The 25,303-nt window shown below is 47.9% G+C and overlaps 2 protein-coding genes across 2 annotated transcripts in view; both read right to left on the bottom strand.

The window, feature by feature from the left end:
• Nucleotides 1-6,583, bottom strand: part of LOC129711393 (transmembrane protein 240-like) — a 25,336-nt gene extending 18,753 nt beyond the window's left edge. Inside the window, exons 1-3 of the mRNA XM_055659001.1 lie at nt 6,440-6,583; nt 6,226-6,332; nt 5,253-5,461 (exon numbers count right to left, since the gene is read on the bottom strand). Coding sequence (XP_055514976.1) covers nt 5,253-5,461; nt 6,226-6,332; nt 6,440-6,496 — 373 coding nt within the window. The 5' untranslated portion in view covers nt 6,497-6,583. The remainder of the gene's footprint in view (nt 1-5,252; nt 5,462-6,225; nt 6,333-6,439) is intronic.
• Nucleotides 6,584-7,910: 1,327 nt separating this feature from the next.
• The window catches only part of ssu72 (SSU72 homolog, RNA polymerase II CTD phosphatase), a 70,189-nt gene continuing 52,796 nt past the window's right edge, over nt 7,911-25,303 (bottom strand). The window contains exons 3-5 of the mRNA XM_055659182.1: nt 12,527-12,666; nt 12,298-12,416; nt 7,911-8,041 (exon numbers count right to left, since the gene is read on the bottom strand). Coding sequence (XP_055515157.1) covers nt 7,940-8,041; nt 12,298-12,416; nt 12,527-12,666 — 361 coding nt within the window. The 3' untranslated portion in view covers nt 7,911-7,939. The remainder of the gene's footprint in view (nt 8,042-12,297; nt 12,417-12,526; nt 12,667-25,303) is intronic.

Below are 25,303 nucleotides of genomic sequence, written 5' to 3'. Positions count from 1 at the left end.
TGTTGGGGAAGTCCAGGACAAGGGGTCACAGCTTAAGGATAAAGGGGAAATCCTTTTTAAAACCGAGATGAGAAGAACTTTTTTTTCACGCAGAGAGTGGTGAATCTCTGGAACTCTCTGCCACAGAGGGTAGTTGAGGCCAGTTCATTGGCTATATTTAAGAGGGAGTTAGATGTGGCCCTTGTGGCTAAGGGGATCAGAGGGTATGGAGAGAAGGCAGGTACGGGATACTGAGTTGGATGATCAGCCATGATCATATTGAATGGCGGTGCAGGCTCGAAGGGCCGAATGGCCTACTCCTGCACCTAATTTCTATGTTTCTATGTTTCTATGAGAGAGTCAGCGTGGTTTGGTACATGGGTCTCCTGAATCTGAATCCTATTCCACAGTAGAAACTGAGGAGAAATAAATACTCATTGAGGACCTTGCCCAACCCCTGCGGCTCCACACAGAGATGTGCTCTAAATGAATGGGTTGTGGCTGAGACACGGGTTCAGACAGGTTTCGAGGCGTGTGGGTACAATGCTGTGTCATTAATGGTGGGCGATTCATCACATAAATATTACTCCCCCTCCCGGGAAAAAGATTAAATTGGGAACGTGTTCCTTTTAGAAACATAGAAATTAGGTGCAGGAGTAGGCCATTCGGCCCTTCGAGCCTGCACCGCTATTCAATATGATCATGGCTGATCATCCAACTCAGTATCCCGTACCTGCCTTCTCTCCATACCCGCTGATCCCCTTAGCCACAAGGGCCACATCTAACTCCCTCTTAAATATAGCCAATGAACTGTGGCCTCAACTGGCCTCAATTAGGGCCGAAACCCAAAGGAAATAGGCAACGTTTCGGGTCGAAACCCGAAGGGTTTCGGGACGAAACGTTGCCTATTTCCTACGCTCCATAGATGCTGCTGCACCCGCTGAGTTTTTGGCTGATCATCCAACTCAGTATCCCATACCTGCCTCCTCTCCATACCCGCTGATCCCCTTAGCCACAAGGGCCACATCTAACTCCCTCTTAAATATAGCCAATGAACTGTGGCCTCGACTACCCTCTGAGGCAGAGAGGTCCAGAGATTCACCACTCTCTGTGTGAAAAAAAGTTCTTCTCATCTCGGTTTTAAAGGATTTCCCCCTTATCCTTAAGCTGTGACCCCTTGTCCTGGACTTCCCCAACATCGGGAGCAATCTTCCTGCATCTAGCCTGTCCAACCCCTTAAGAATTTTGTAAGTTTCTATAAGATCCCCTCTCAATCTCCTAAATTCTAGAGAGTATAAACCAAGTCTATCCAGTCTTTCTTCATAAGACAGTCCTGACATCCCAGGAATCAGTCTGGTGAACCGTCTCTGCACTCCCTCTATGGCAATAATGTCCTTCCTCAGATTTGGAGACCAAAACTGTACGCAATACTCCAAGTGTGGTCTCACCAAGACCCTGTACAACTGCAATAGAACCTCCTTGCTCCTATACTCAAATCCTTTTGCTAGACGTTTTCTAGACGTTCCTAATTTTAGTCCACACTTTGAGATTTGTAATAGGAAAAAATCACATGTGGTTAAAGTGCACATTGTCAGGTTTTAATAAATGCCATTTTTATATATTTTGGTTTCACCGTGTAGAAATTACAGCTGTGTTTATACATAGTCCACCCCCATTTCAGGGCACCATAATGTTTGGGACACATGGTTTCACAGGTGCTTGTAATTGCTCAGGTGTGTTTAATTGCCTCCTTAATGCAGGTATAAGAGAGGTCTCAGCACCTAGTCTTTCCTCCAGTCTTTCCATCAGCTTTGGAAATTTCTATTGCTGTTTATTAACATGAGGGCCAAAGCTGTGCCAATGAAAGTCAAATATGCCATTATAAGACTGAGAAACAAGAATAAAACTGTTAGAGAGACATCAGCCAAACCTTAGGCTTACCAAAAACAACTGTTTGGAACATCATTAGGAAGAAAGAGAGCACTGGTGAGCTTACTAATTGCAAAGGGACTGGCAGGCCAAGGAAGACCTCCACAGCCGATGACTGAAGAATTCTCTCTATAATAAAGAAAAGTCCACAAACACCTGTCCGACCGATCAGAAACACTCTTCGGGAGTCATGTGTGGATTTGTCAATGACCACTATCCGCAGAAGACTTCATGAACAGAAATTCAGAGGCTACACTGCAAGATATAAACCACTGGTTAGCTGCAAAAATAGTTACAGTTTGCCAAGAAGTACTTAAAAGAGCAACCACAGTTCTGGAAAAAGGTCTTGTGGACAGATGAGAAGAAGATTAACTTATATCAGAGTGATGGCAAGAGAAAAGTATGGAGAAGAGAAGGAACTGCCCAAGATCCAAAGCATACCACCTCATCTGTGAAACATGGTGGTGGGGGTGTTATGGCCTGGGCATGTATGGCTGCTGAAGGTACTGGCTCACTTATCTTCATTGATGATACAACTGCTGATGGTAGTAGCATAATGAATTCTGAAGTGTGTAGACACATCCTATCTGCTCAAGTTCAAACAAATGCCTCAAAACTCATTGGCCGGCGGTTCATTCTACAGCAAGACAATGATCCCAAACATGCTGCTAAAGCAACAAAGGAGTTTTCAAAGCTAAAAAATGGTCAATTCTTGAGTGGCCAAGTCAATCACCCGATCTGAACCCAATTGAGCATGCCTTTATATGCTGAAGAGAAAACTGAAGGGGACTAGCCCCCAAAACAAGCATAAGCTAAAGATGGCTGCAATACAGGCCTGGCAGAGCATCACCAGAGAAGTCACCCAGCAACTGATGATGTCCATGAATCGCAAACTTCAAGCAGTCATTGCATGCAAAGGATATGCAACAAAATACTAAACATGACTACTTTCATTTACATGACATTGCTGTGTCCCAAACATTATGGTGCCCTGAAATGGGGGGGGGACTATGTATAATCACAGCTGTAAATTCTACATGGTGAAACCAAAATGTATAAAAATGGCCTTTATTAAAATCTGACAATGTGCACTTTAACCACATGTGATTTTTTTTTTCTATTACAAATCTCAAATTGTGGAGTACAGAGGCAAATAAATAAATGATGGGTCTTTGTCCCAAACATTATGGAGGGCGCTGTCTCGGGATAAGAGGGAACACAGTGAAACACTACCACTGCCCGTCACAGTGTCGCAGCAGGTAGAGCTGCTGCCTCACAGTGTCTGAGACCCAACACAAAATACTGGAGTAACTCAGCCGGGCAGGCAGCATCTCTGGATGGAAAGAATGGGTGACGTTTCAAGCCGAGACTGAAGAACCCGAAAAGTCTCCCGTCCCTTCTATCCGGAGATGCTGCCTGTCCCGCTGAGTAACTACAGCATTTTGTGTCCATCTTCAGTGTAAACCAGCATCTGCAGTTCCTTCCGACAAATCCCCAAAACGTGTGTGTTTGTGGATTAATTCGCCTCTGTAGATTGCTCCTAGTCTGTGGGGAGTGGATGCAAGATTGGGATAACATAGAACTACTGTGAATCGGTGATCGATGGTCGGTGGGGACTAGGTGGTTTCCATACTGTATCTCTAAACACTAAAATAAAAGCAGCGTTTCAGAAGCATATAGACAGCTACATGCATGGGCCAGGTTTAGAGGGATACGAGCCATTGCAACCAGGTGGGACCAGTGTTGATGGGGCATGTTGGTTGGTCGGTGTGGGCAAGTTGGGGCTGAAGGGCCTGTTTCCACACTGTGATTCTATCCCAGCCACAGCATGTCAGGCAGCGTCTGCTGACCCATCCATGGCCAATGAAGGCAAGGTGGGGGAGGAGCAGACACAAGCTCCCATTCCCCACACAAGCCTCACTTCTAACCAAAGTAGACAGACACAAAAAGCTGGAGTAGCTCAGCGGGACATAGAAACATAGACATAGAAATTAGGTGCAGGAGTAGGCCATTCGGCCCTTCGAGCCTGCACCGCCATTCAATATGATCATGGCTGATCATCCAACTCAGTATCCCGCACCTGCCTTCTCTCCATACCCGCTGATCCCCTTAGCCACAAGGGCCACATCTAACTCCCTCTTAAATATAGCCAATGAACTGGCCTCGACTACCCTCTGTGGCAGAGAGTTCCAGAGATTCACCACTCTCTGTGTGAAAAAAGTTCACAGGGACAGGCAGCATCTCTGGAGAGAAGGAATGGGTGACGTTTCAGGTCGAGACCCTTGACGGAGATCTCTCCAGAGATATAACCATATAACAATTACAGGACGGAAACAGGCCATCTCGGCCCTTCTAGTCCGTGCCGAACACTGACTCTCACCTAGTCCCATCTACCTGCGCTCAGACCATAACCCTCCATTCCTTTCCCGTCCATATGCCTATCCAATTTATTTTTAAATGATAAAATCGAACCTGCCTCCACCACTTCCACTGGAAGCTCATTCCACACACAGCTACCACTCTCTGAGTGAAGAAGTTCCCCCCTAAACTTCTGTCCCTCATTTCTCAAATCATGTCCTCTTGTTTGAATCTTCCCTACTCTCAGTGGGAAAAGCTTGTCCACGTCAACTCTGTCTATCCCTCTCATCATTTTAAAGACCTCTAATCAAGCCCCCTCCCTCCCTTAACCTTCTGCGCTCCAAAGAATAAAGACTTATCTTGTTCAAGAAGGAACTGCAGATGCTGGAAAATCGAAGGTACACAAAAATGCTGGAGGAACTCAGCGGGTGCAGCAGCATCTATGGAGCGAAGGAAATAGGCAACGTTTCGGGCCGAAACCCTTCCGGGTTTCTGCCCGAAACGTTGCCTATTTCCTCTAGTGGAGATTGTTCAACTCTTTGCATGGAGCGAAGGAAATAGGCAACGTTTCGGGCCGAAACGTTACCTATTTCCTTTGAGTTTCGGCCCGAAACGTTACCTATTTCCTTTGAGTTTCGGCCCGAAACGTTGCCTATTTCCTTTGAGTTTCGGCCCGAAACGTTGCCTATTTCCTTCGCTCCATAGATGCTGCTGCACCCGCTGAGTTCCTCCAGCATTTTTGTGTATCTCCGATCTTGTTGAACCTTTCTCTGTAACTTAGGTGCTGAAACCCAGGCAGCATTCCAGTAAATCTAGATGCAGCCTGTACCGCTGATGTTACTCCAGCTTTTTTGGGTCCATCAATGGGTGGCAGTCGGGTGGGTTGGCCATGGACTGTCCGCCTGTGATCCTGGGCCGGGCGTCTACCCCAGACCCCAGGGGTAGGTTTTTCCTGGGGGGGGGGGGGGGGGGGGGGGTCCACTCACCGTATCGTCTGTTGGTCCTCCAAGCCCGCACCACACAGTGAAGAACGCCATCCATCCACACCAGGAACCAGCTGATGCAGAACCCCAGCAGCAGCCCCAGCATCAGGTCTATCTCCTGCTTTGTCACATTGTCCGTCACAAAGTAATTCTCCGACGAGTCCACCACCGACTGGTCAGCATCGTAAGGGATCACGTAGTGAATGTGGTGTCTGAAAGAGGGGGGGAAGGGGTGGGGAGGGGGGGAGGAGCAGGGTTAGAGCAGGGGGAGAGAGGGGTGTGGGGGGGGGAAGGGTGGGGGGGGGGGGAGCAGGGTTAGAGCAGGGGAGGGGAGAGAGGGTGAGAGGGGGGGGGGTAGGGAGGGGGGGGGATATGGGGGAGGGGAGGAGGAGGAGGGGGGAGGGATATGGAGCGATGAACGGGGGCATGGGAGGGGAAGAGAGTTAGAGTAGGGAGGAGAGAGTGGAGAGGGAGATGGGAGGAGGGGGGGTGATGAGCAGAGGGGACAGCAGGAATGGATCAGGGAGGCTGATGAACAGGGGGGGGGGGATGAGGATACAGCAGGGAGGATACAGGGGGGGAGAGTGGAGAGAGGAGGCAGCAGAGAAAGGGGGGGGGTGATGGAGCAGGGAGAGGGGGGATGGTAGAGGAGCGGGGGTCGGGGATAGGGGGGGTAGGGCCAGGGAGAGTGGGGGATGGTACGGGAGGGGGGGGGGATGGGGAGCAAAGGGGGGAGGGGCAGGATGGGGGAAGGGGAGAGGATGAAGGGAGGATGGGGTGAGGAGGGGAAGTGAGGAGGGGGGATGAAAGGGGGGGGGGGACGAGGGGATGGGAGGGGGGTTGAGGAGGGGGAGGGGTGGGAGGGGAAGCAATGAGGATGGGGGGAGAGGAGGGGGGAGACGAGGGGATGAGGTGAGGAGGGGGGTGAGGAGGGGGGTGAGGAGGTGTCCAGTCCCGCCCGGCCCCGCTGCCTTACCGGCCGCAGTTGCAGTGACAGACTCGGTCTTCGCCCCGAAGGTGCGGGAGGATGTAGTTGTGGAACCGGTCTAGCAGGGCATTCATGTCCACGACGCAAGCTATGGCCTGTGGAGATGGAGAGCGGGTGAGGCTGGGCAGGAGGAGGAGGAGGGGGAGCGGCAGAGCCGCCGGCAGCCGCTGCAAATCGCCGCAACGCCGTGCATGCAGCTTACCATCCCCATAGACGTCCCAGCGAACATGAAGATCATTGTGTTGACGGTGAGGAGCATAAATCGCTGCGTCTCCTGGATGAGCCGGGCGGCTCCGTGGTCCCGGGAGCTGTCTCCCCCTCTCCCTCCTCGTCTCCTCCACACACACACACAACCCCCCCCCCTCTCTCTCTGTGTCTCCCCCTCCCTCCCTCCTTATCCCTCTCTCCCCCTCCCTCCCCTGTCGCGCTGTCTCCCTCCCTCCTTATCCCTGTATCTCTCCTCTCCCTCCTTATCTCCTCTCCCTGTCACTGTTCCTCCCTCCCTCCCTCCTTATCTTCCTCTCCTCCTCCTCCTCCCCCCCCTCCTCTCCCCACCCCCCTCCCTCCCTCCTTATCTCTCCCCCCCACCCCCTCCCTCCCCTGTATATCTCTCTCTCTCTCTGTCTCCCCCCTGGACCAGTAACCGGCTCCACGTCCCCTCACATGCACCACATCACTGGGCTGCCGCAGTTACGACTGACCCGCCCCACAGCCGATAAATAATTCAGAGGCAGAGCTTTGGGGGGGGGGGGGGGGGGGTTGGGGGAGAGACGGGGGGCGCGGGGGAGGGTGGGAGGGGGTGGGCGAGGGTCAAGCTGTTCCGGGGGGGGGGCCGCCGCTACAGCGAGCATTTATATTCAGCACCAGCTCTCTCTCCATCCCTCCCCTCACCCCCCCCCCCTCCCCGTCTCCCCCTTTACTACCCCCCCCTTATTTATTTCGCCCTTCAACGCTCACCCCAGGAAATTACACCCCCCCCCCCTTCCAAAACATCTCCTCCTCCTCCACCTTCTCTCCATCCCACTCCTCTCCCCCTCCAAGTTTCGCTCCCTCAAACAACTCTTCCCCCCCCCCCTCACCTTCTTTCCATCCCGACCCCCCCCCCCCCCCCCCAAATACTCAGCCCAGGAACTCCCTCCCTCCCCTCCCCTTCTTTCAATGGTCAGCCCAGGAATTTGCTGCCTCTCTCTCCCCCCCTCAAATCAAAAAAACTTAAGAAGTTACCATCTTCCCCCACTCCCCCCCCAATCTCTCCCCTCCCCCCCCACCCAATCACCCTCTATCTCACTCCCCCTCTTCAGACAGATTCAATAATTGTCATTGTACAGTACAGACAACGAAACACTCAGATATTACCCCCCTCAACACCCCACCCACCTCCCCCCCCCCCCCCCCCCCCCCCCCCCCCCCCCCCCAATCCTCCCCACCCGGCTGCGACCCCCCCCCCCCCCCCCCGAGAAATAAAGTGACGAGAGACTGACTCCGGCTCTGGGTTTTTTTTAATGAAGTTTCAGGTGAGACACACTCTGCGCCAACGCCAGCCAGGCTGCTTCTCCCGGAGACTCATTGCAGGACCCGCGCCGAGCAGCGACTCCAACTTAAAATAGACTATAAATTATATACAGATCAGCACTGCAGCGACCGAGGCCCCCCCCCCCCCCCCCTGTCCCCTGTCCCCATCCCCCTCCCCTCCACTGCCCCCTCAGTAGAAGCAGACGGTGTGAAGGAAAGTCCGGCCGCTCTTCTCCTCCAGCTCCTGGATCAGCTCGTCAATCTCGTTCTCCATGTCCTCGGTGCGCTGAATCTGGAGAGGACAAACAACGGCGAAGGTCAGCGGTGAACGAGGGGAGAGAGAGACAGAGACAGAGACAGAGAGAGATGGGGACATGGGATTAGACCTCAACAGAATGGAGGACACAAAATGCTGGAGTTACTCAGCGGGACAGGCAGCATCTCTGGCGAGATAGAAACATAGAAAATAGGTGCAGGAGGAGGCCATTCGGCCCTTCGAGCCAGCAAGTCAAGTCAAGTCAAGTCAAGTTTATTTGTCACATACACATACGAGATGTGCAGTGAAATGAAAGTGGCAATGCTCGCGGAACAACAAAACAACCAAACAAATTATAAACACAATCATAACACGCATATTATTTTACATAATAAATAATAGAAGGAAAAACGTTCTGTACAGTTAGTCCCTGGTGAGAAAGGCGTTTACAGTCCGAATTGCCTCTGGGAAGAAACTCCTTCACCGCCATTCATTGTGATCATCCCCTATCAATAACCCGTGCCTGCCTTCTCCCCATATCCCTTGACTCCACTAGCCCCTAGAGCTCTATCTAACATCTATGGGGAGAAGGAATGGGCGACATTTCGGGTCGAGACCCTCCTGTAGGGTGGAGACTCTTCAGAAGGTTTGCCCGCTTCGGAAGAAGGGTCTTCCCAATTCCTTCTCCCCAGAGATGCTGCCCTGCCCCGCTGAGTTACCCCAGCATTGTGTGTATGTGTGTGTGGCCGTTATCGGTGTAAACCAGCATTTCTGCAGGTCCTTCCTGTACAATGTTTAAGAAGGAACTGCAGATGCTGGAAAATCAAAGGTAGACAAAAGTGCTGGAGGAACTCAGCGGGGCAGCAGCAGCGTCTATGTGGAGCGAAGGAAATAGGCAACGTTTCCTTCGCTCCGTGCAAATAGTTGAACAATCTCCACTATAGGAAATAGGCAACGTTTCGGGCCGAAACCCGAGGGTTTCGGCCCGAAACGTTGCCTATTTCCAACGTTGCCCATTTCCTTCGCTCCATAGATGCTGCTGCACCCGCTGAGTTTCTCCAGCACGTTTGTCTACCTCCTTCCTGTAGACAGTCCGTATCAGGTCTCACTCACACAGCGGGGCCCCATATTACTTACAGGAAGCTCAACACATTTCAGGTCAGCAGAACAGATATTAAATATTTCAGCTTCCTCTCCCCCACTGATGTAAATGTCGTCTCATGTTGCCAACCCAGCCCGCTGTTGAGCCGCGCCTCCCTCCTCAGTAACACCCTAAGGTCTGGTCCCCAAACCCAGGGGGAACAGAGACAGGTCACTGTGGGGGGGGGGGGGGGGGGGGTTTATGGGGAGAAGGCAGGAGAATGGGGTTGAGAGGGGACGATAGATCAGCCATGATTGAATGGTGGAGTTGACTTGATGGGCCGAATGGCTTCATTCTGCTCCAAGAAGATATGAATTCATGACCCAAGGTCACGGCTTTTGCAATGTTTTTGATTCTTTCTCTCTCCACAGATGCTGCCTGAACTCGAAGATCTCCGTTCCCGATGTTAGGGAAGTCCAGGACAAGGGGTCACAGCTTAAGGATAAGGGGGAAATCCTTTAAAACCGAGATGAGAAGAACTTTTTTCACACAGAGAGTGGTGAATCTCTGGAACTCTCTGCCACAGAGGGTAGTCGAGGCCACAGTTCATTGGCTATATTTAAGAGGGAGTTAGATGTGGCCCTTGTGGCTAAGGGGGTCAGGGGGTATGGAGAGAAGGCAGGTACGGGATACTGAGTTGGATGATCAGCCATGATCATATTGAATGGCGGTGCAGGCTCGAAGGGCCGAATGGCCTACTCCTGCACCTAATTTCTATGTTTCTATCTCCAACCTTCGTAGTTGGTGTGTAAAAAAGACACACTGTGCTGGACTAACTCAGCGGGTCAGGCAGCATCTCTGGAGAACATGGAACAGGCCCTTTGCAGTTTGTGTTTCAGGCTTCTAACACCTGCAGGATTGTCATAAACCTCCACAGATAATGGCTGATCCACCGACTTCCTCCAGCACTTGGTGTTGCTCAAACCAGCCATTATCTTCAAACTCAGTTTTAGTGGCCATCAGGGCCTTTGATCCATACTGACCATTGATGATCTGTTCACACTAGTTTAAATGTTATCCAGCTCCTTACACAATCGGGACAATTTACAGCAGCCAATTATCCTACAAACCCGCACACCTTTGGGATGTGGGAGGAAAACAGAACACCTGGATGGAACCCATGCGGTCACAGGGAGAACGTGCAAACTCCACATAGATATCAGAGGTTAGAATCGAACCCACTACTGGAAACATCCTCTCCACATTCATCGTAGCCAGGCCTTTCACTATTCAATAAGTTTCAGTGGAGGTGACCCCCTCATCCTTCCAAACTGCAGGCCCAGTGCCGTCAAATGCTCATCATATGTTCACCCAATCATTCCGGGGATCCCGTTGCAAAGGATCAGACACACCTGTACAGAGGTGGCCACTATCTCACTGCATGGGACAGGATCAGACACACCTGTACAGAGGTGGCAGCAACACCAGAATGCTCAAAGCTGAGGGGTGAGAATTTGTCCTCCTGCATTGAAACACAGAATTCAGTTCCTACCGAGAGTGAAGGTGCCAGATCTAAATCAATTAATTGTCCCCCATCTAGCTTTCTTGAATGTAATTGTTTGATTGAGAATATAGCTCCAGCTGTATAGAAAATTGGCTTCATGGAAGGAAGCAGAGGGTAATGATGGAAGGTTTGTTGTCGGTGACTAGTGGTGTGATTCAGGGTCCAGTGCTGGGCCCGTTACCTTTTGTCATCTATATCAACGATTTGGATTAGAACAGACATGGCAAGATTAGCACGTTTGCTGGTGACACAAAAGTGGGTGAGGATGAGTGTGAAAAAATGCAGCAGGATTGATTGCAGCATCTATGGAGCGAAGGAAATGGGCAACGTTGGAAATAGGCAACGTTTCGGGCCGAAACCCTAGGGTTTCGGCCCGAAATGTTGCCTATTTCCTATAGTGGAGATTGTTCAACTATTTGCATGGAGCGAAGGAAATAATCGATTATCCTGATCGATTGGACAGGTGGGCTGAGGAATGGTCGATGGAATTTAATACAGAGGAATGTCAAGTGTTGCATTTTGGGATGTCTAACATGGGCAGGGCCTACACAGTGAATGGTCGGGATCTGGGGAGCGTTGTGGAGCAGGGGGATCTAGGAGTGCAGGAGCATGGTTCCTCAAAGGCGGAATTGCAGGTTGATTGGGTGGTCAAAAGTACTGTTGACACATTGGTCTTCATCGGCCAGTTGGGAGGTCATGTTGTATAAGATGTTGATGAAGCCACATTTAGAGTATTGTGTTCATTTCTGGGCACCATCTTATAGGAAAGATGTTGTCAAGCTGGAAAAGGCACGGATAAGGTTGATGCCAGGATTAGAGGGTGTGTGCTATAGGGAGAGGTTGAGTAGGCTGGGACTAGTATTTGGAACACAGGAGGATGTGGAGAGATCTTATAGAGGTGTGTAAAATCGTGAGACAAATAGATCGGGTAGATGTAGTCTCTTGCCCTGAGTAGAATTGAAGACCAGAGGACATAGGTGAAGGGGAAAAGTTTGAATAGGAATCTGATGGGTAACTTTTTCCCCACAAAGGGTGGTGGATGTATGGAATAAGGTGCCAGAGGTGGTGGTTGAGGCAGGGACTATCCCCAGCGTTTAAGAAAGTTATAAAGGTGTATGGATTGGAAGCGTTTGGAGGGATATGGACCAAACACAGGCCGGTGGGACTAGTGTTGCTGGGACATGTTGGTCGGTGTGGGCATGTTGGGCCGGTTCCCATACTGAATCACTCAATGACTCCCGATGACTCTATGAGATGAAGTTTGCGGACAGTGACAAAGGCGGCGTATCACACAAAAAATCCTGAAATTGGATGCCCAGCGAGAATAGGAATTTCAATCGGCCAGTATCACTTCCGATCAAAAACAAAATTAGCTGTCCAGCAGAATGACACCTACCAGAAAACACGGAGTCGCTCCAAAGAATATTCCTCATTCACTATTTTTGCAGTAGGAAATCATGTAAAAGCTCATACAAAATCATACTGCACTCTGGAGAAATCGTGCCGGTCAGAAAAATTGTATATGTGTGGCTGGGGAACAGCCCAGTACAACCCCCACTTGGATTGACAGCTGCGGTAACTCCTCGCTGTGCATTCCTTCACACTCGCTCCCCAACGCTCCCAAGACACAAAAGTGTAAAAACTTACACATTGGCACAGTTCACAAATGAGGAAAGCACCGATTGTGGCCTCTTCGTGATTATCCTGAATGTCCACGTTTATGACATGCACTGACTGGAATGTCTCCTGGTCTCTTGAGTGCAGATCTGGGAAATCACAAGATGGGGGGGGGAGGGGGGGGTAGGCGTCAGCAAACCACGTTTCACAACCAGCTCAAGTCAACAGGGTGGCGAAGACAAGGGGGCGGCCATTTTACCTTCAAGCACCTGATCGTACACACGCTCTTCACACGTCACTACCAGGTCAAACTGGTCTTTGCAGGTCTGGAAACGTTCAGGTCGAGATTTTATCCGCTTATTTCTGTCCAACATGTGGAGAATTCCGTTCTGTGTATATCTGGACTGAGGTCAAGGAACTTAAAGGAGCACATTCAACAAAACTAAAAATAATCACAGCAACAAGATAGATTGGTAACACAGAAACTTGTGTGCCAGTCCCCATTCTGAATAATGAGGGGGAAAGGTTCTTCAAAGTCGTTTCATTATTGTTGCCCATCATTTGAAGGAGAAACATCTCAAAATGGGTGGTGTTTTGGTCAAACATCTCGATTCAGATTCAGATTCAATTTTAATTGTTATTATCAGTGTACAGTACAGAGACAACGAAATGCATTTAGCATCTCCCTGGAAGAGCGACATAGCAAATGACTTGAATAAATAATAATAAGTGTCCGGGGGGGGGGGGTGATTGGCAGTCACCGAGGTACGTTGTTGAGTAGAGTGACCATGAATGATGCATAACCACGCATAGGAGATACAGCTTGGTGACATATTGACACCAATAAGAGTGTATTTTGGCTCCAAATAATCAATAAATTATGGTCTTTGCCATTTTAAGGCTAAGCAGAGATATTTTGTTATTCCTTGAGAAATCTGCTTTGCTTTGAAGATTTAAGTCAAGCCTATTTAAATAAAAAGATGGAAACAAGATGTCTGCCTGCTGTATCACACTTGCCAGATTACACACAGCAAACATCAGACCAAAACACTGAAAACAGATGGTTACAACATGGGCAGTCCATCCGATGGTAGGATTGCTGCTGCGAGCAAAGGTTTATTTTCGTTTCGATGGCAATGAGACAACATATACCCTCTACACTCAGCCACAAACCAACAGTGCAACATCTCTGGAGAAAAGGAATAGGTGACGTTTTGGTTCGGCACCCTGCCTCAGACCCGATGCGTCCGTCATCTATTCTTTTTGCCCAGAGACGCCGCCTGCCCCGTTGAGTTACTCCAGCGTTTTGTGCCCATCTTCGATACAAAGCAGCATCTGCAGTTCCTTTCCACAGAAACGTTGCCTGGCATTGAACTAAAGTCATAAACTTACAGTCTATAGTTGAATAGGGTTCAGAATCTGAGCAAGAAGGTCAATTTGAAAATGAAGTTTTCCATTAACAACTCCTCAATGAAGATTTGGTAGAAGAAAATCCTTTTAACGATAACTAATAATGGACAACATTGCGTTGACTTGATTTTTGATTTTAACAAACACACACAAATCCTTAATTGAAAAACAAACGACAAGTGCAGGGGAATTTGTATTTTGTACTGAAAATTGAATTTTTTCCCCCCCACAAATTGATCCACCGTCCATGTTTAAGAGATCAAGATTAAGATGAAGAATTGGTGATCGTATCACCGATACAAAATCAAAAGTTACAAATTCGAAAAATTCAGCTGATGAAATATAAATGCCACTGAAGGCTGGCATTGTGCGGTCTGTTTATGAACAGCCCCCCACTTAAAAAGTTTATGGTAAACTTCTGAAGTTTCTTCATGGAAGCTGTCTTCCCTTTCAATGGATTAGAATGACCAAGAGTTCAAGTCGGACATTCAATGATTAGTTAAAACACACAAAGCCCTGGAAATAAGGTGGTGGGTCAGGCAGAAACTCTGGAGAACATGGGTAGATGACGTTTTGTGTGAGGACCCTTCTTCAGACTGATCAGTCCCGACTGAAATAGGGTCCCGACCCGAAACATCGCCGATCTGAAGATGGGTCCAAACTCTAAATGTTACCGATCAATCTGAAGGAGGGTCCCGACTTAAAACATCACCAATCAATCCCAACCCGTAACATCTTGTATCACTTTGAAGAAGGGTCCCGACCCAAAATGCTGCCTATTGTTACCTATCTACTACCGACCTATCCATATTCTCCAAAGATGCTGTCGGACCCGCTGTGTTACTCCAGTACCGTGTCATTTTTTTTTTGCAAACTGGCCACTGCAGTTCCTTGCATCTCCTCAGTCAATTATTAATTATTTGGAGAGATGAATGCGAGCGTGATCCATATCGCACCATATCCAAGTGCCTGCTAAAAAGCCTCTTGCACGCCAAAACATGTCAACCAATACTGTGTATTACAGTGAACTGCTAATGAACCCACTTCATTAAATCCTAGAAAGCATCTCAAAATAAAAAGTGAGCAAACAAATTGAAAGGAATTAGCAGCAAATTTAGGAAAGATTTCACTGAATGTGCAAATTACTTAACCAGACTGGGTTCCAAGTGTCACAAATGCAAATGCCTGAATCAAGGGTCCAACTATTTGGAGAGGTAAGAAGCTAGACTGAAGAGTGTAATGTTAGGGCTTTGTTTGTGAATCACACAAACAGGTGAGTAACAAAGTGATCCAATATCATACAGGATGAACAATAGGAAGCAATTAAGTAGTGCTCGTGGCAATGTTTAACGAGACGTTAGAATAGATTGCATTTAATTTCCGATGTTGCCTAGCTCGGAGTGCTGAATTACATGCATTGGAGCCCTGCAGAAAGCAGCAAGCAAATGGCTTTAGGTGTAATGCAGGAATTAGTCACCCCCACAGATTGCTAATCAGCTGCAGCTTTACACGATGTATCGGTTAGATTGCTTAAGGTTGTCAAATTGGCAACCTTAAGCCATTCCTTGAAACACTCTATACAAACTGCATTGGGGACATTGTACCAAAGCTGTCCAAAAACCTTCCCGGCTTCCGGGTGAGTCACGGGGATTTGGCAGCCATCTTTATGCAATAAGAGGGGCCAGTACTGTTGGTGTGGCCACAAAGGCAAGCATGGTCACTACCAAAGCATGTAGGATGTAGCTTCACACCTTGGCCTGGTCCACACAGTTCCTGGACACCATTGTCCATTCAACTTCAGGTAGAGCCAGTGCATGGTGTCGGCCGGTGGGAACAATAGTCTATTTAAGGCGGCATGCAAATGATCTGAAATATGTGCAGCCACGCATACCATGATTGATCAGACTTTTAAGGATGAAAACATGGAAACTCCAGGTCCCCACAGCCGATTGTTGGCGAGCAGCTCTTAATATCCACGGCCTGGAGTCACTGCTAATATGAACAGTGTAAGAGAGAACTGCAGATGCTGGATAAAATCGAAGGTGGTCTGAAAGTGCTGGAGTAACTCAGCGAGTGAGGCAACATCTCTGGAGACCCTTCTTCAGACTGCAGAAATGTCGCCTATTTCTTCTCTCCAGAGATGCTGCCTCACCAGGTGAGTTACTCCAGCATTTTGTGTCTACCTAATGTTGGCCGCTGAGCCCCCACAACGAGACTGCCTATCCTCATCAGCAGGGTCAATAGGCAATAGGTGCAGGAGTAGGCCATTTGTCCCTTCGACCCATTCAATGTGATCTTGGCTGATCATCCCCAATCAGTATCCCGTTCCTGCCTTCTCCCCCGACTCTGCTATTTTAAAGAGCCCTCTTGAAAGCATCCAGAGAACCTGCCTCCACCGCCCTCTGAGGAGAGAATTCCACAGACTCACCACCCTCTGCGAGAAAAAGTGTTTCCTCGTCTCCGTTCTAAATGGCTTTCTCCTTATTCTTAAAATGTGGCCCCTTGTTCTGGACTCCCCCAACATCGGGAACATGTTTCCTGCCTCTAGTGTGTCCAAACCCGTAACAATCTTATATGTTTCAATGAGATACCCTCTCATCCTTCTAAACTCCAGAGTGCACAAGCCAAGCTGCTCCATTCTCTCAGCATGTGACAGTCCCGCCATCCCGGGAATTAACCTTGTAAACCTACGCTGCACTCCCACAATAGCCAGATTGTCCTTCCTCAAATTAGGGGACCAAAACTGCACACAATACTCCAGGTGTGGTCTCACTAGGGCTCCGTACAACCGCAGAAGGACCTCTTTGCTCCTATATTCGATTCCTCTTGTTATAAAAGTCACGGGAAGAGATGGGGATGGGTAAACAGCATTGGGAACTGTTCAATCATCGGTGCCCCTAGGTGTGTGGAAAAGATTGAGTTGAAGATACAAATAACTGCAGATGACAGAATCACAAGCCAAACACAAAGTGCTGCAGCAGGTCAGGCAACTTCAGTGGGGGGGAATGGAGACAACGTTTTGACTCGGGACCCTGCTTCAGACGGATTGGTGTAGGGGGAAGAAAGCTGGAAAGGAGAGGTGGGGATGGGACACAGCCTGGCAAGAGAGAGGAGGTGGATACGGGCGAGAGTGGAACATGGGCTGGCAAGCAAGAGGTGCACAAAAGCGCTGGAGAAACTCAGCGGGGTGCAGCAGCGTCTATGGAGCGAAGGAAATAGGCAACGTTGCATATTTCCTTCGCTCCATGCAAAGAGTTGAACAATCTCCACTGTAGGAAATAGGCAACGTTTCGGGACGAAAACCACAACTGGTCCAACGTCTATTGAAGGTGGACAAAAGTGCTGGAGAAACTCAGCGGGTGCGGCAGCATCTATGGAGCGAAGGAAATAGGCAACGTTGCATATTTCCTTCGCTCCATGCAAAGAGTTGAACAATCTCCACTGTAGGAAATAGGCAACGTTTCGGGCCGAAACCCTTCCGGGTTTCGTCCCGAAACGTTGCCTATTTCCTTCGCTCCATAGACGCTGCTGCACCCGCTGATTTTCTCCAGCACTTTTGTCCACCTTCCAGCATCTGGAGTTCCTTCTCAAGGATGTAGTTGAGGGTGGGACAAGGTCTGGAAAGAGATAGGTAGTTAAAGGGCGAGAGGAGTTGGATTTTTAGATGGGTGGTAGAAAAGAGAGAAAATAAGTTGTGAGATAAGGAGTCAAACGCAAAAACTGAGATGGATAGAGATTATATAATTTCGGCAACGTAATTTCGTTCAGACCGAAAGGTCTGAATGACAATAAAGGATCTATCTATCTATCTATCTATTAAAAAGGGCACGTTTACTCAGTGAGGCTATTGTGCTTGAGGACCAGTGACTAGCTGTACCAGGGACAGCAAGCTACACTAGAGAGACATTTGCTGAGCATCCAGAAAGGGAAAATACAGGTAGATCAAAATCAAGGAGTTTGGTTGTTCATCGAGGCAATTTGCAGGTTGCATTAATGCCAAGAATCATTGAAGCAGATATTGGACATGTAATATGGTATATAATCCCATCTCCCAAGCAAACCCTCGTGTGTGTGTGTGTCTCCCCATCACTTGCCAGGCTTTGTCATTCCCCCACCTCTTCCAGCAACTACAATCAGTCAGAAGAATGGTCCAGACCCTAAATGTTACCTATCCATGTTCTCGAGAGATGCTACCTGACCTTCTGAGTTATTCTAGCACTTTGTCTTTTGCTAAACATTCACTAGTTTAGTTTAGAGATACACTGTGGAAACCTTTGGCCTACCGAGTCGAGTGATCAGTCATTCCCACGTGACTCATTTGGAGAAGGAATCGACGCTGTGGAATATCGCCAGCAGCGAAGGTTGGGATTTTCACAGCATGGTTGAAAGGCAGCGTCATGCCCCACAGGTAGCTCTATCCTGCACGCACGCTGGGGACAATTTACAGAAGCCAATTAACCTACAAACATGCACATCTTTGGAATGGGAGATGAAATCGGAGAAAACCCACACCGTCACAGGGAGAGAACGTACAAACTCCATACAGACAGCACCCACAGTCAGGATCGAACTCTGGTCCCTGGCTCTGTTATGCCCCTGTCCCACTTAGGAAACCTGAACGGAAACCTCTGGCCCCACCCAAGGTTTCCGTGCGGTTCCCAGAGGTTGCAGGTGGTTGCCGGAGGTTGCAGGCAGTGGAAGCAGGTAGGGAGACTGACAAAAACCTCCTGGGAACCGCACGGAGACCTTGGGTGGGGCGCAAAGTCTCCACAGGTTTCCATTCAGGTTTCCCAAGTGGGACAGGGGCATTAGGCCGCAACTGTACCGCTGCGCTACCGTGCCGTCCATCAACGGCAAGACCTCTCCTCATCTATTTTCTCGACTCCATGATAAAATTAATGACCACAGGGCCGAGCAGACACTTGGCACCATCAATAATCTAGTGCTATCTGGAAATGTTTCATGCAAATTAAAAACCAAAGCAGACGTAATGAAACAAGTAAAACATTTTGCTGAGCTCAAATATTTATTACAGATACACAGGAAGCTATAGGAGGTCAGTGTTAGCATGAACCATCTGGTGATAGAATAGTATTCTAACTAACATTCAGTTAAAGGCAGAACTTGGCCCCAGCACAGGATGCCAGGACACAGCACGTTAGCAATCCTGCCCACTGTAAAGTTTGATGAGCAATTCTTGAGCACGTTAAAGATGAAAACTGCTCTCTGGTGACTTGACACAAGTCTAATTGAACTTCAATTTTTCCCAATCAGAAACATTTTGTGCTTTTGTTAACTTTCATTTGCATAATGGACATGCAGAGGCCAAGCTTGGAGAAACTCCAATACTAAAGCACGTGTTGGCTATGCACTGGGCCACTAGAGGAGGGTGGAAACGCAGCGACAAGTTTGAGAAAATATCCTTCGCAGAATAACGCATGTGTTTCAAATTCACTCAACTACAGGAGATAGACACAAAGAGCTGGAGTAATGCCCCTGTCCCACTTAGGAAACCTGAACGGAAACCTCTGGAGACTTTGCGCCCCCCACCCAAGGTTTCCGTGCGGTTCCTGGAAGTTGCAGGTGGTTGCCGGAGGTTGCAGGTAGTGGAAGCAGGTAAGGAGACTAACAAAAACGGAACCGCACGAAAAGATTTAATTTCTTGACCTTGTATCAATGGTCTCGTTATGCTTTACCCCACAAGCAACAACATTCTCTACATTTACCGGATACAAAAAAAAATTAAGAATTTAAGTCTTCTTAAAAGTTCACGCCTCAATCTTTCTTTCAAGAGAACCCATCCATTCTCCCCATTCACACGCAAACACTTGCATGATGAGAGATGCTTTCAATTCTATAAACTTTCCTCAAAAGGCAAATGAGAATTTTCATACAGATAGACGTCAGGTTTCTTTGCTGAGAACATGTTATATGTTGAAGATAGACAAAATGCTGGAGTAACTCAGAGGGACAGGCAGCGTCTCCGGAGAGAAGGAATGGGTGACGTTTCAGATCGAGACGATTCCTTCTCTCCAGAGACGCCGCCTGTCCCGCTGAATTACTCCAGCATTTTGTGTCCATCTTCGGTGTAAACCAGCTTCTGGAGTTTGTACTTACACATTTATGTTATCTGTTATGACCAGCCGATTCAAACTCTGTTGAGAATAACTACTGCAATAAACCCTCAAACCCAACGGAGGAAGCACAGAGTTTAAGAGGGAACTGCAGATGCTGGAGAATCGAAGGTTACACAAAAAAGCTGGAGAAACTCAGCGGGTGCAGCAGCATCTATGGAGCGAAGGAGATAGGCAACGTTTCGGGCCGAAACGTTGCCTATCTCCTTCGCTCCATAGATGCTGCTGCACCCGCTGAGTTTCTCCAGCTTTTTTGTGTAACCAACGGAGGATGCACAGACATTGGTGCCAATGTCCATGGATGGAGAATGGGAAGATTTGGGTGAGGCAGGGATGCAAATATTGAACCAGCAGAAAAATGTCAGGAGAATAACAATACTGAATAAAACAGAATGAAGAATCGCACCAAAGAATAAGGAGGAGGGTTTGTTACCATGGAGACGGATGGCATCACAGATTTGACAACCTTGGTTTCAGATGGGATAGAACTGGGAGCCAAATTACTATTGTTAGAAAGTTAACTGTAGTGGTGAGGTTTCTAAGGAGCGAGTTATCGCAGATACAGGACCAGGCATTCATCCTGGTCTCCAAGTTAGATATAAACAAACTAAATAACGCAAAAGGATTGGATAAATAATGCTGCAGTGATGTTTGCTTGGTAACCAGTAAATGAAGCAGCTGAAGATCCAGACACAAAATGCTGGAGTAAGTCAGCGGGACAGGCGGCATCTCTGGAGAGAAGGAATGGGTGACGTTTCGGGTCAGACTGAATTGGTTACAGGTTTGCATGTGAGTCAGCACAGTTTGCACTGGTTTCTTGTCAGTGGATGGCGATTCTGGCAACAGGCAAACGACCTAAAGTCAAAGGACATGTCGAGGCCATTGACTGCAACTCGGGTTGAGTGAGATTACAGAGGGTCAGAATAAAATGCATTGAATTGCAAATATCTTTGAGAGAAACAGGCTTGTGGAACATGACAAAGCGATCTGGAAGGCAAAGGTGACCACATCGTTGACTCCGAATTGCTTGTGATGACTTGGAAGGTTTGGGATAACATCAGCGGAGCAGTTGCACTGTGATGTAAAAACAACTCTTTTTGATGAGACTGGGGAGCGTGTGGGAGGTACATTATGAGACCTTTCATCTCCAGATGTTACGGTGAGCTTTGGGAAGGACGACAAAGTTCACCGTAACATCACAATGTCCTAATTTCATCCTCTCCATCCCCATAAAATTGCTGAGGCTTTTTATGGGCGAAGGGCAAGGGAATTATTGAGTAAATTAATGGTGTTACAGCATAAAGAGAAGCAAAGCCTCAGCAATTTTATGGGGATGGTGAGGATGAAATTAGGACATTGTGTGTGGGTCTGTGAAAGGTAGGTCATGACTGCACTGTAGAATTACATTTAGCCCATGCCTGCACGTAATGTAATGGATGCTCCGTTTAGATTAGAGATACAGCACGGAAACAGGCCCTTCGGCCCACCGAGTCCGCACCGACTAGCAATCCCCGCACACTCACACTATCCTTCCTACACACACTAGGGACAATTTACAATGTTACCAAACTAATTAACCTACAAACGTACGTCTTGGGAGCGTGGGATGAAACCGAAGATCCCGGAGAAAACCCACGAGGTCACGGGAAGAATGTACAAACTCCGTACAGACAGCACCCGTGGTCAGGATGGAACCCGGGTCTCTGGTGCTTTGAGGCAGCGAATTTATTGCTGCGCCACCGTACAGCCCTAATGTAGGAAGTCTGAAATCCTAAAAGCCCTGTCCCACTGTACGAGTTCATTCAAAGAGTTCTCCCAAGTTTGCCCCGATTCGAACTCGGAGATTTACGGTAATGGCTACTCGTTGGTACTCGGGGCTCTCGTGGACATTTTTCAACATGTTGAAAAATCTTCACGAGTCTTCCCGAGCTTACCTGCCGTTAGCGAGTCTTTCCGAATATCTGCCATTAGCGTTACGAGCCACTAAGAGACGTCCCCGAGCTCCGATATACCCGCTACGTTCATTCTCCGCGCTTACCACGAGTTTGATTTTTTTTTTTTTAAACTCGGGAGAGCTCTTGGAATAAACTCGCATTGTGGGACAGGGCCATAATGTATATTAAGTGCCAGATACATTCAATTTCAGGCCAATGGTGCTAAGATAAACTGGCAGCATGGATTGATGGGTGTCTGGAGATAATGCATGGGTGCTTTTTAGATTGGCAACACATCACCCATGGCAAGCCAGCAATCCGTTGCAAAGTTTATTTTTTAATACATTAAATAATTTTAAAGCATGGAACCTCGTAAAATAAATAGTTGCTGACACGAAAGGAACGATGGCAAACGGCTACGCTTTGAGCAGCTGCTGACAGTTGAGGGCACTCTTGTGTCAAACAGTTCAAGTTAGGTGCGAGTGGTATATATTAGGCAAAAAAAAACCACACGCGCTGCACTAGAAGACAAGGAACGCCGGAGGATGCAGGTGGACCTGATGGAAGTATGCAAAATTATGAGATGCATTGAAGAATCTAGTTCCCAGGATGGAAATATCAAATACAAGGACACTAAATGCTGGAGCAACTCAGCGGGTCAGGCAGCATCACTGGCAAACATAGATAGGTCACCTGAAGAAGGATCCTATCCCGAAACGTCACCTATCCATGTTCTCCAGAGATGCTGCCTGACCTGCTGAGTTACTCCAGCACTTTGAGTCTATCATTGGTAGAAACCAGCATCTGCAGTTCATTTTTGTTACATAATTTCCAGCTTTAAAGGTGACAGGGACATAGTTTAAATGAGACATGTGGAGCAAGTTTGTTTTTTTTAAACAGAGGGTGGTAAGTGGCAGGGGGTGGGGGGGGTGGAGGCAGATAAGATAGTGGCATTTGAAACTTTTTGGATAAACACATGGAAGTGTATGGAATGGTGGATATGGATCATGCTCAGGCAGATAAGGGCACTTGGCAACATGTTCGGCACAAACATTGTGGGCTGAAGGGCCTGTTCCTGTGCTGTACAGTTCTAAATTCTATGAAAAAAATATACCAGCAGCTTAAACCCAAATTCAGGTTTCATGGGAAAGTTTCTAAATAAGCATTTAACCTTCCATTGTTCACACACAGCAGTTAGTCTTGCATTTACTTCTGAGAGCATAAATGGATGTGTTTGTAATTCAAAAATCTCAGGATAGAAGTAGAATTTGTGCATATGAATGGTTGCAACAATAAGTTCATAAGTGATCGGAGCAGAATTAGGCCATTCGGCCCCTCAAGTCTACTTTCCATTCAATCATGGCTGATCAATCTCTCCAAGTAAGCATGCAGGTACAGCAGGCAGTGAAGAAAGCTAATGGCATTTTGTTCTTCATAACAAGAGGAGTTGAGCATAGGAGCAAAGAGGTCCTTCTGCACTTGTACAGGGCCCTGGTGAGACCATACCTGGAGTATTGTGCAGTTTTGGTCTCCAAATTTGAGGAAGGACACTCTTGCTATTGAGGGAGTGCAGCGTAGGTTCACAAGGTTAATTCCCGGGAAGGCTGGACTGTCATATGTTGAAAGAATGGAGCGACTGGGCTTAACACACACTGGAATTTAGAAGGATGAGAGGGTATCTTATTGAAACATAAGATTATTAAGGGATTGGACACGCTAGAGGCAGGAAACATGTTCCCGATGTTGGGGGAGTCCAAAACCAGGGGCCACAGTTTAAGAATAAGCAGGCCATTTAGAACAGAGATGAGGAAAAACATTTTCACCCAGAGTTGTGAATCTGTGGAATTCTCCGCCTCAAAAGCCAGTGGAGGCTGATTCTTTGGATGCTTTCAAGAGAGAGTTAGATCGACCTCTTAAAGATAGCAGTCAAGGGATATGGGGAGAAGGCAGGAATGGGGTACCGATTCTGGATGATCAGCCATGATCACACTGAATGGCGGTGCTGGCTCGAAGGGCCGAATGGCCTACTCCTGCACCTGTTGTCTATTGTCCTAACCCCATTCTCCTGCCTTCTGCCCATAACCCCTGACACCCGTACTAAACAAGAATTTATCTATCTCTGCCTTCAAAATATCCATTGACTTGGCCTCCATAACTAGCGACTATCGCAACGTTCAAGAAACATTTAGACAGGTACATGGATAGGACAGGTTTAGAGGGAAATGTCCAAACGCAGGCAGAAGGGACTAGTGTAGATGGGACATGTTGGTCGGTCTAGGCAAGATGTTGCGACACAGTATGATTCTATGACTCTATGGAGCCGAGGACAATGAATGTTTTAACTTTGAGCACAAATACATCAGAAAGGTTACTGGAGTACATTTAAAAGTGTGGAGCGGTTGTAATATGTGCTTGTAGATCTGCTTCTGCTGCTAGCATGGAAATAGCTGCCTGGGATGGGCGCCATCTTGGAAAAATAAATTAAATCTGAGACACAAATGCAACACACACTGGATACTTTAAACCTCTCGGGTTTTAGCCTCTACTGTCTGGAGGGGGAACCGAACTGAGAATAAAGGAAGGGACACACACGCACGCCAGTCAGTTCAAAGCTACTGGGATATAAGGGATATAGGAATGGCACATTCACTGGAAAGTAGAGAGAGGTGGGACTGGGAAAATAACATGAACACCTAAACAAAAGCAGGCGAAGCTTGCAGAAGTTGAGGTGCAGGAGAGACCGTGAACACAACAAATCTCAGCCTCTGAATTAGGGCTGAGTGGGTAGCAAGCTCACCTGCACAAAGATCAGGTAGTCATCCTTCTCCACACACCTGGAATGACCCTCCGCTGCAGGGAATGCTACGTTAAGCAGAAATGCTGCCGTCTGGATTTTTTTCTTCCTGTATTTAAACTAGAAAATCCCAGTGACCTGACATTTCAGCTATTCAGTGACCATGTCAAAGACATGGCAATAACTTACAATTACAAAGCACCTTAAACGCAGCGAACCATGCCAAGGCATTGCACAGGAATCGCTGCAGATTGAATCAGAGGAGATTACTTTAGTAACCAAAGGTTTCAGAGGTCTTACATGCCTCAAGAGTAGAGGCATGTGGAAGGGGGGAGGGAGTGGATAAGAGGAGTTGAAGGAGAATATTCTGGTGGTCAAGGGCCAAAAACCTAGAAAATGTTGGGCTGCAGGATAGAGAATGCATAGTTGAAGGAGTTGATGCAGCTACTGAGAATGGAGGCAAGAGCAGGTACAGGGATTTGAACATAGATGAACATTTAATTTGTAGTGTGGGGTTTCAGTTGATCGAGTATAATGATGTCAGTTGTGCAGTCTTTGTTGGTGAGCCGGTTTGGTGGCGAGCCACACACATTGGGTCAGTGAGGCATTACAATGATGCTGTGGCAGGTGAAGACTGAACATTTAACACTCACGTCAGTCTGAAGAAATGTCGCCTGTCCATACCTTCCACAGATGCTACCCGACTCCCTGAATTATTCCAGCACTTCTGTCCTCCTTAATATCAACACTCCTCAATGGTCCGT

Source organism: Leucoraja erinacea, chromosome 30 (assembly GCF_028641065.1).
Source record: "Leucoraja erinacea ecotype New England chromosome 30, Leri_hhj_1, whole genome shotgun sequence".
In the NCBI taxonomy this organism is placed as follows: Eukaryota; Metazoa; Chordata; class Chondrichthyes; order Rajiformes; family Rajidae; genus Leucoraja; species Leucoraja erinaceus.
This window is presented reverse-complemented; position numbering and strand designations above follow the sequence as displayed.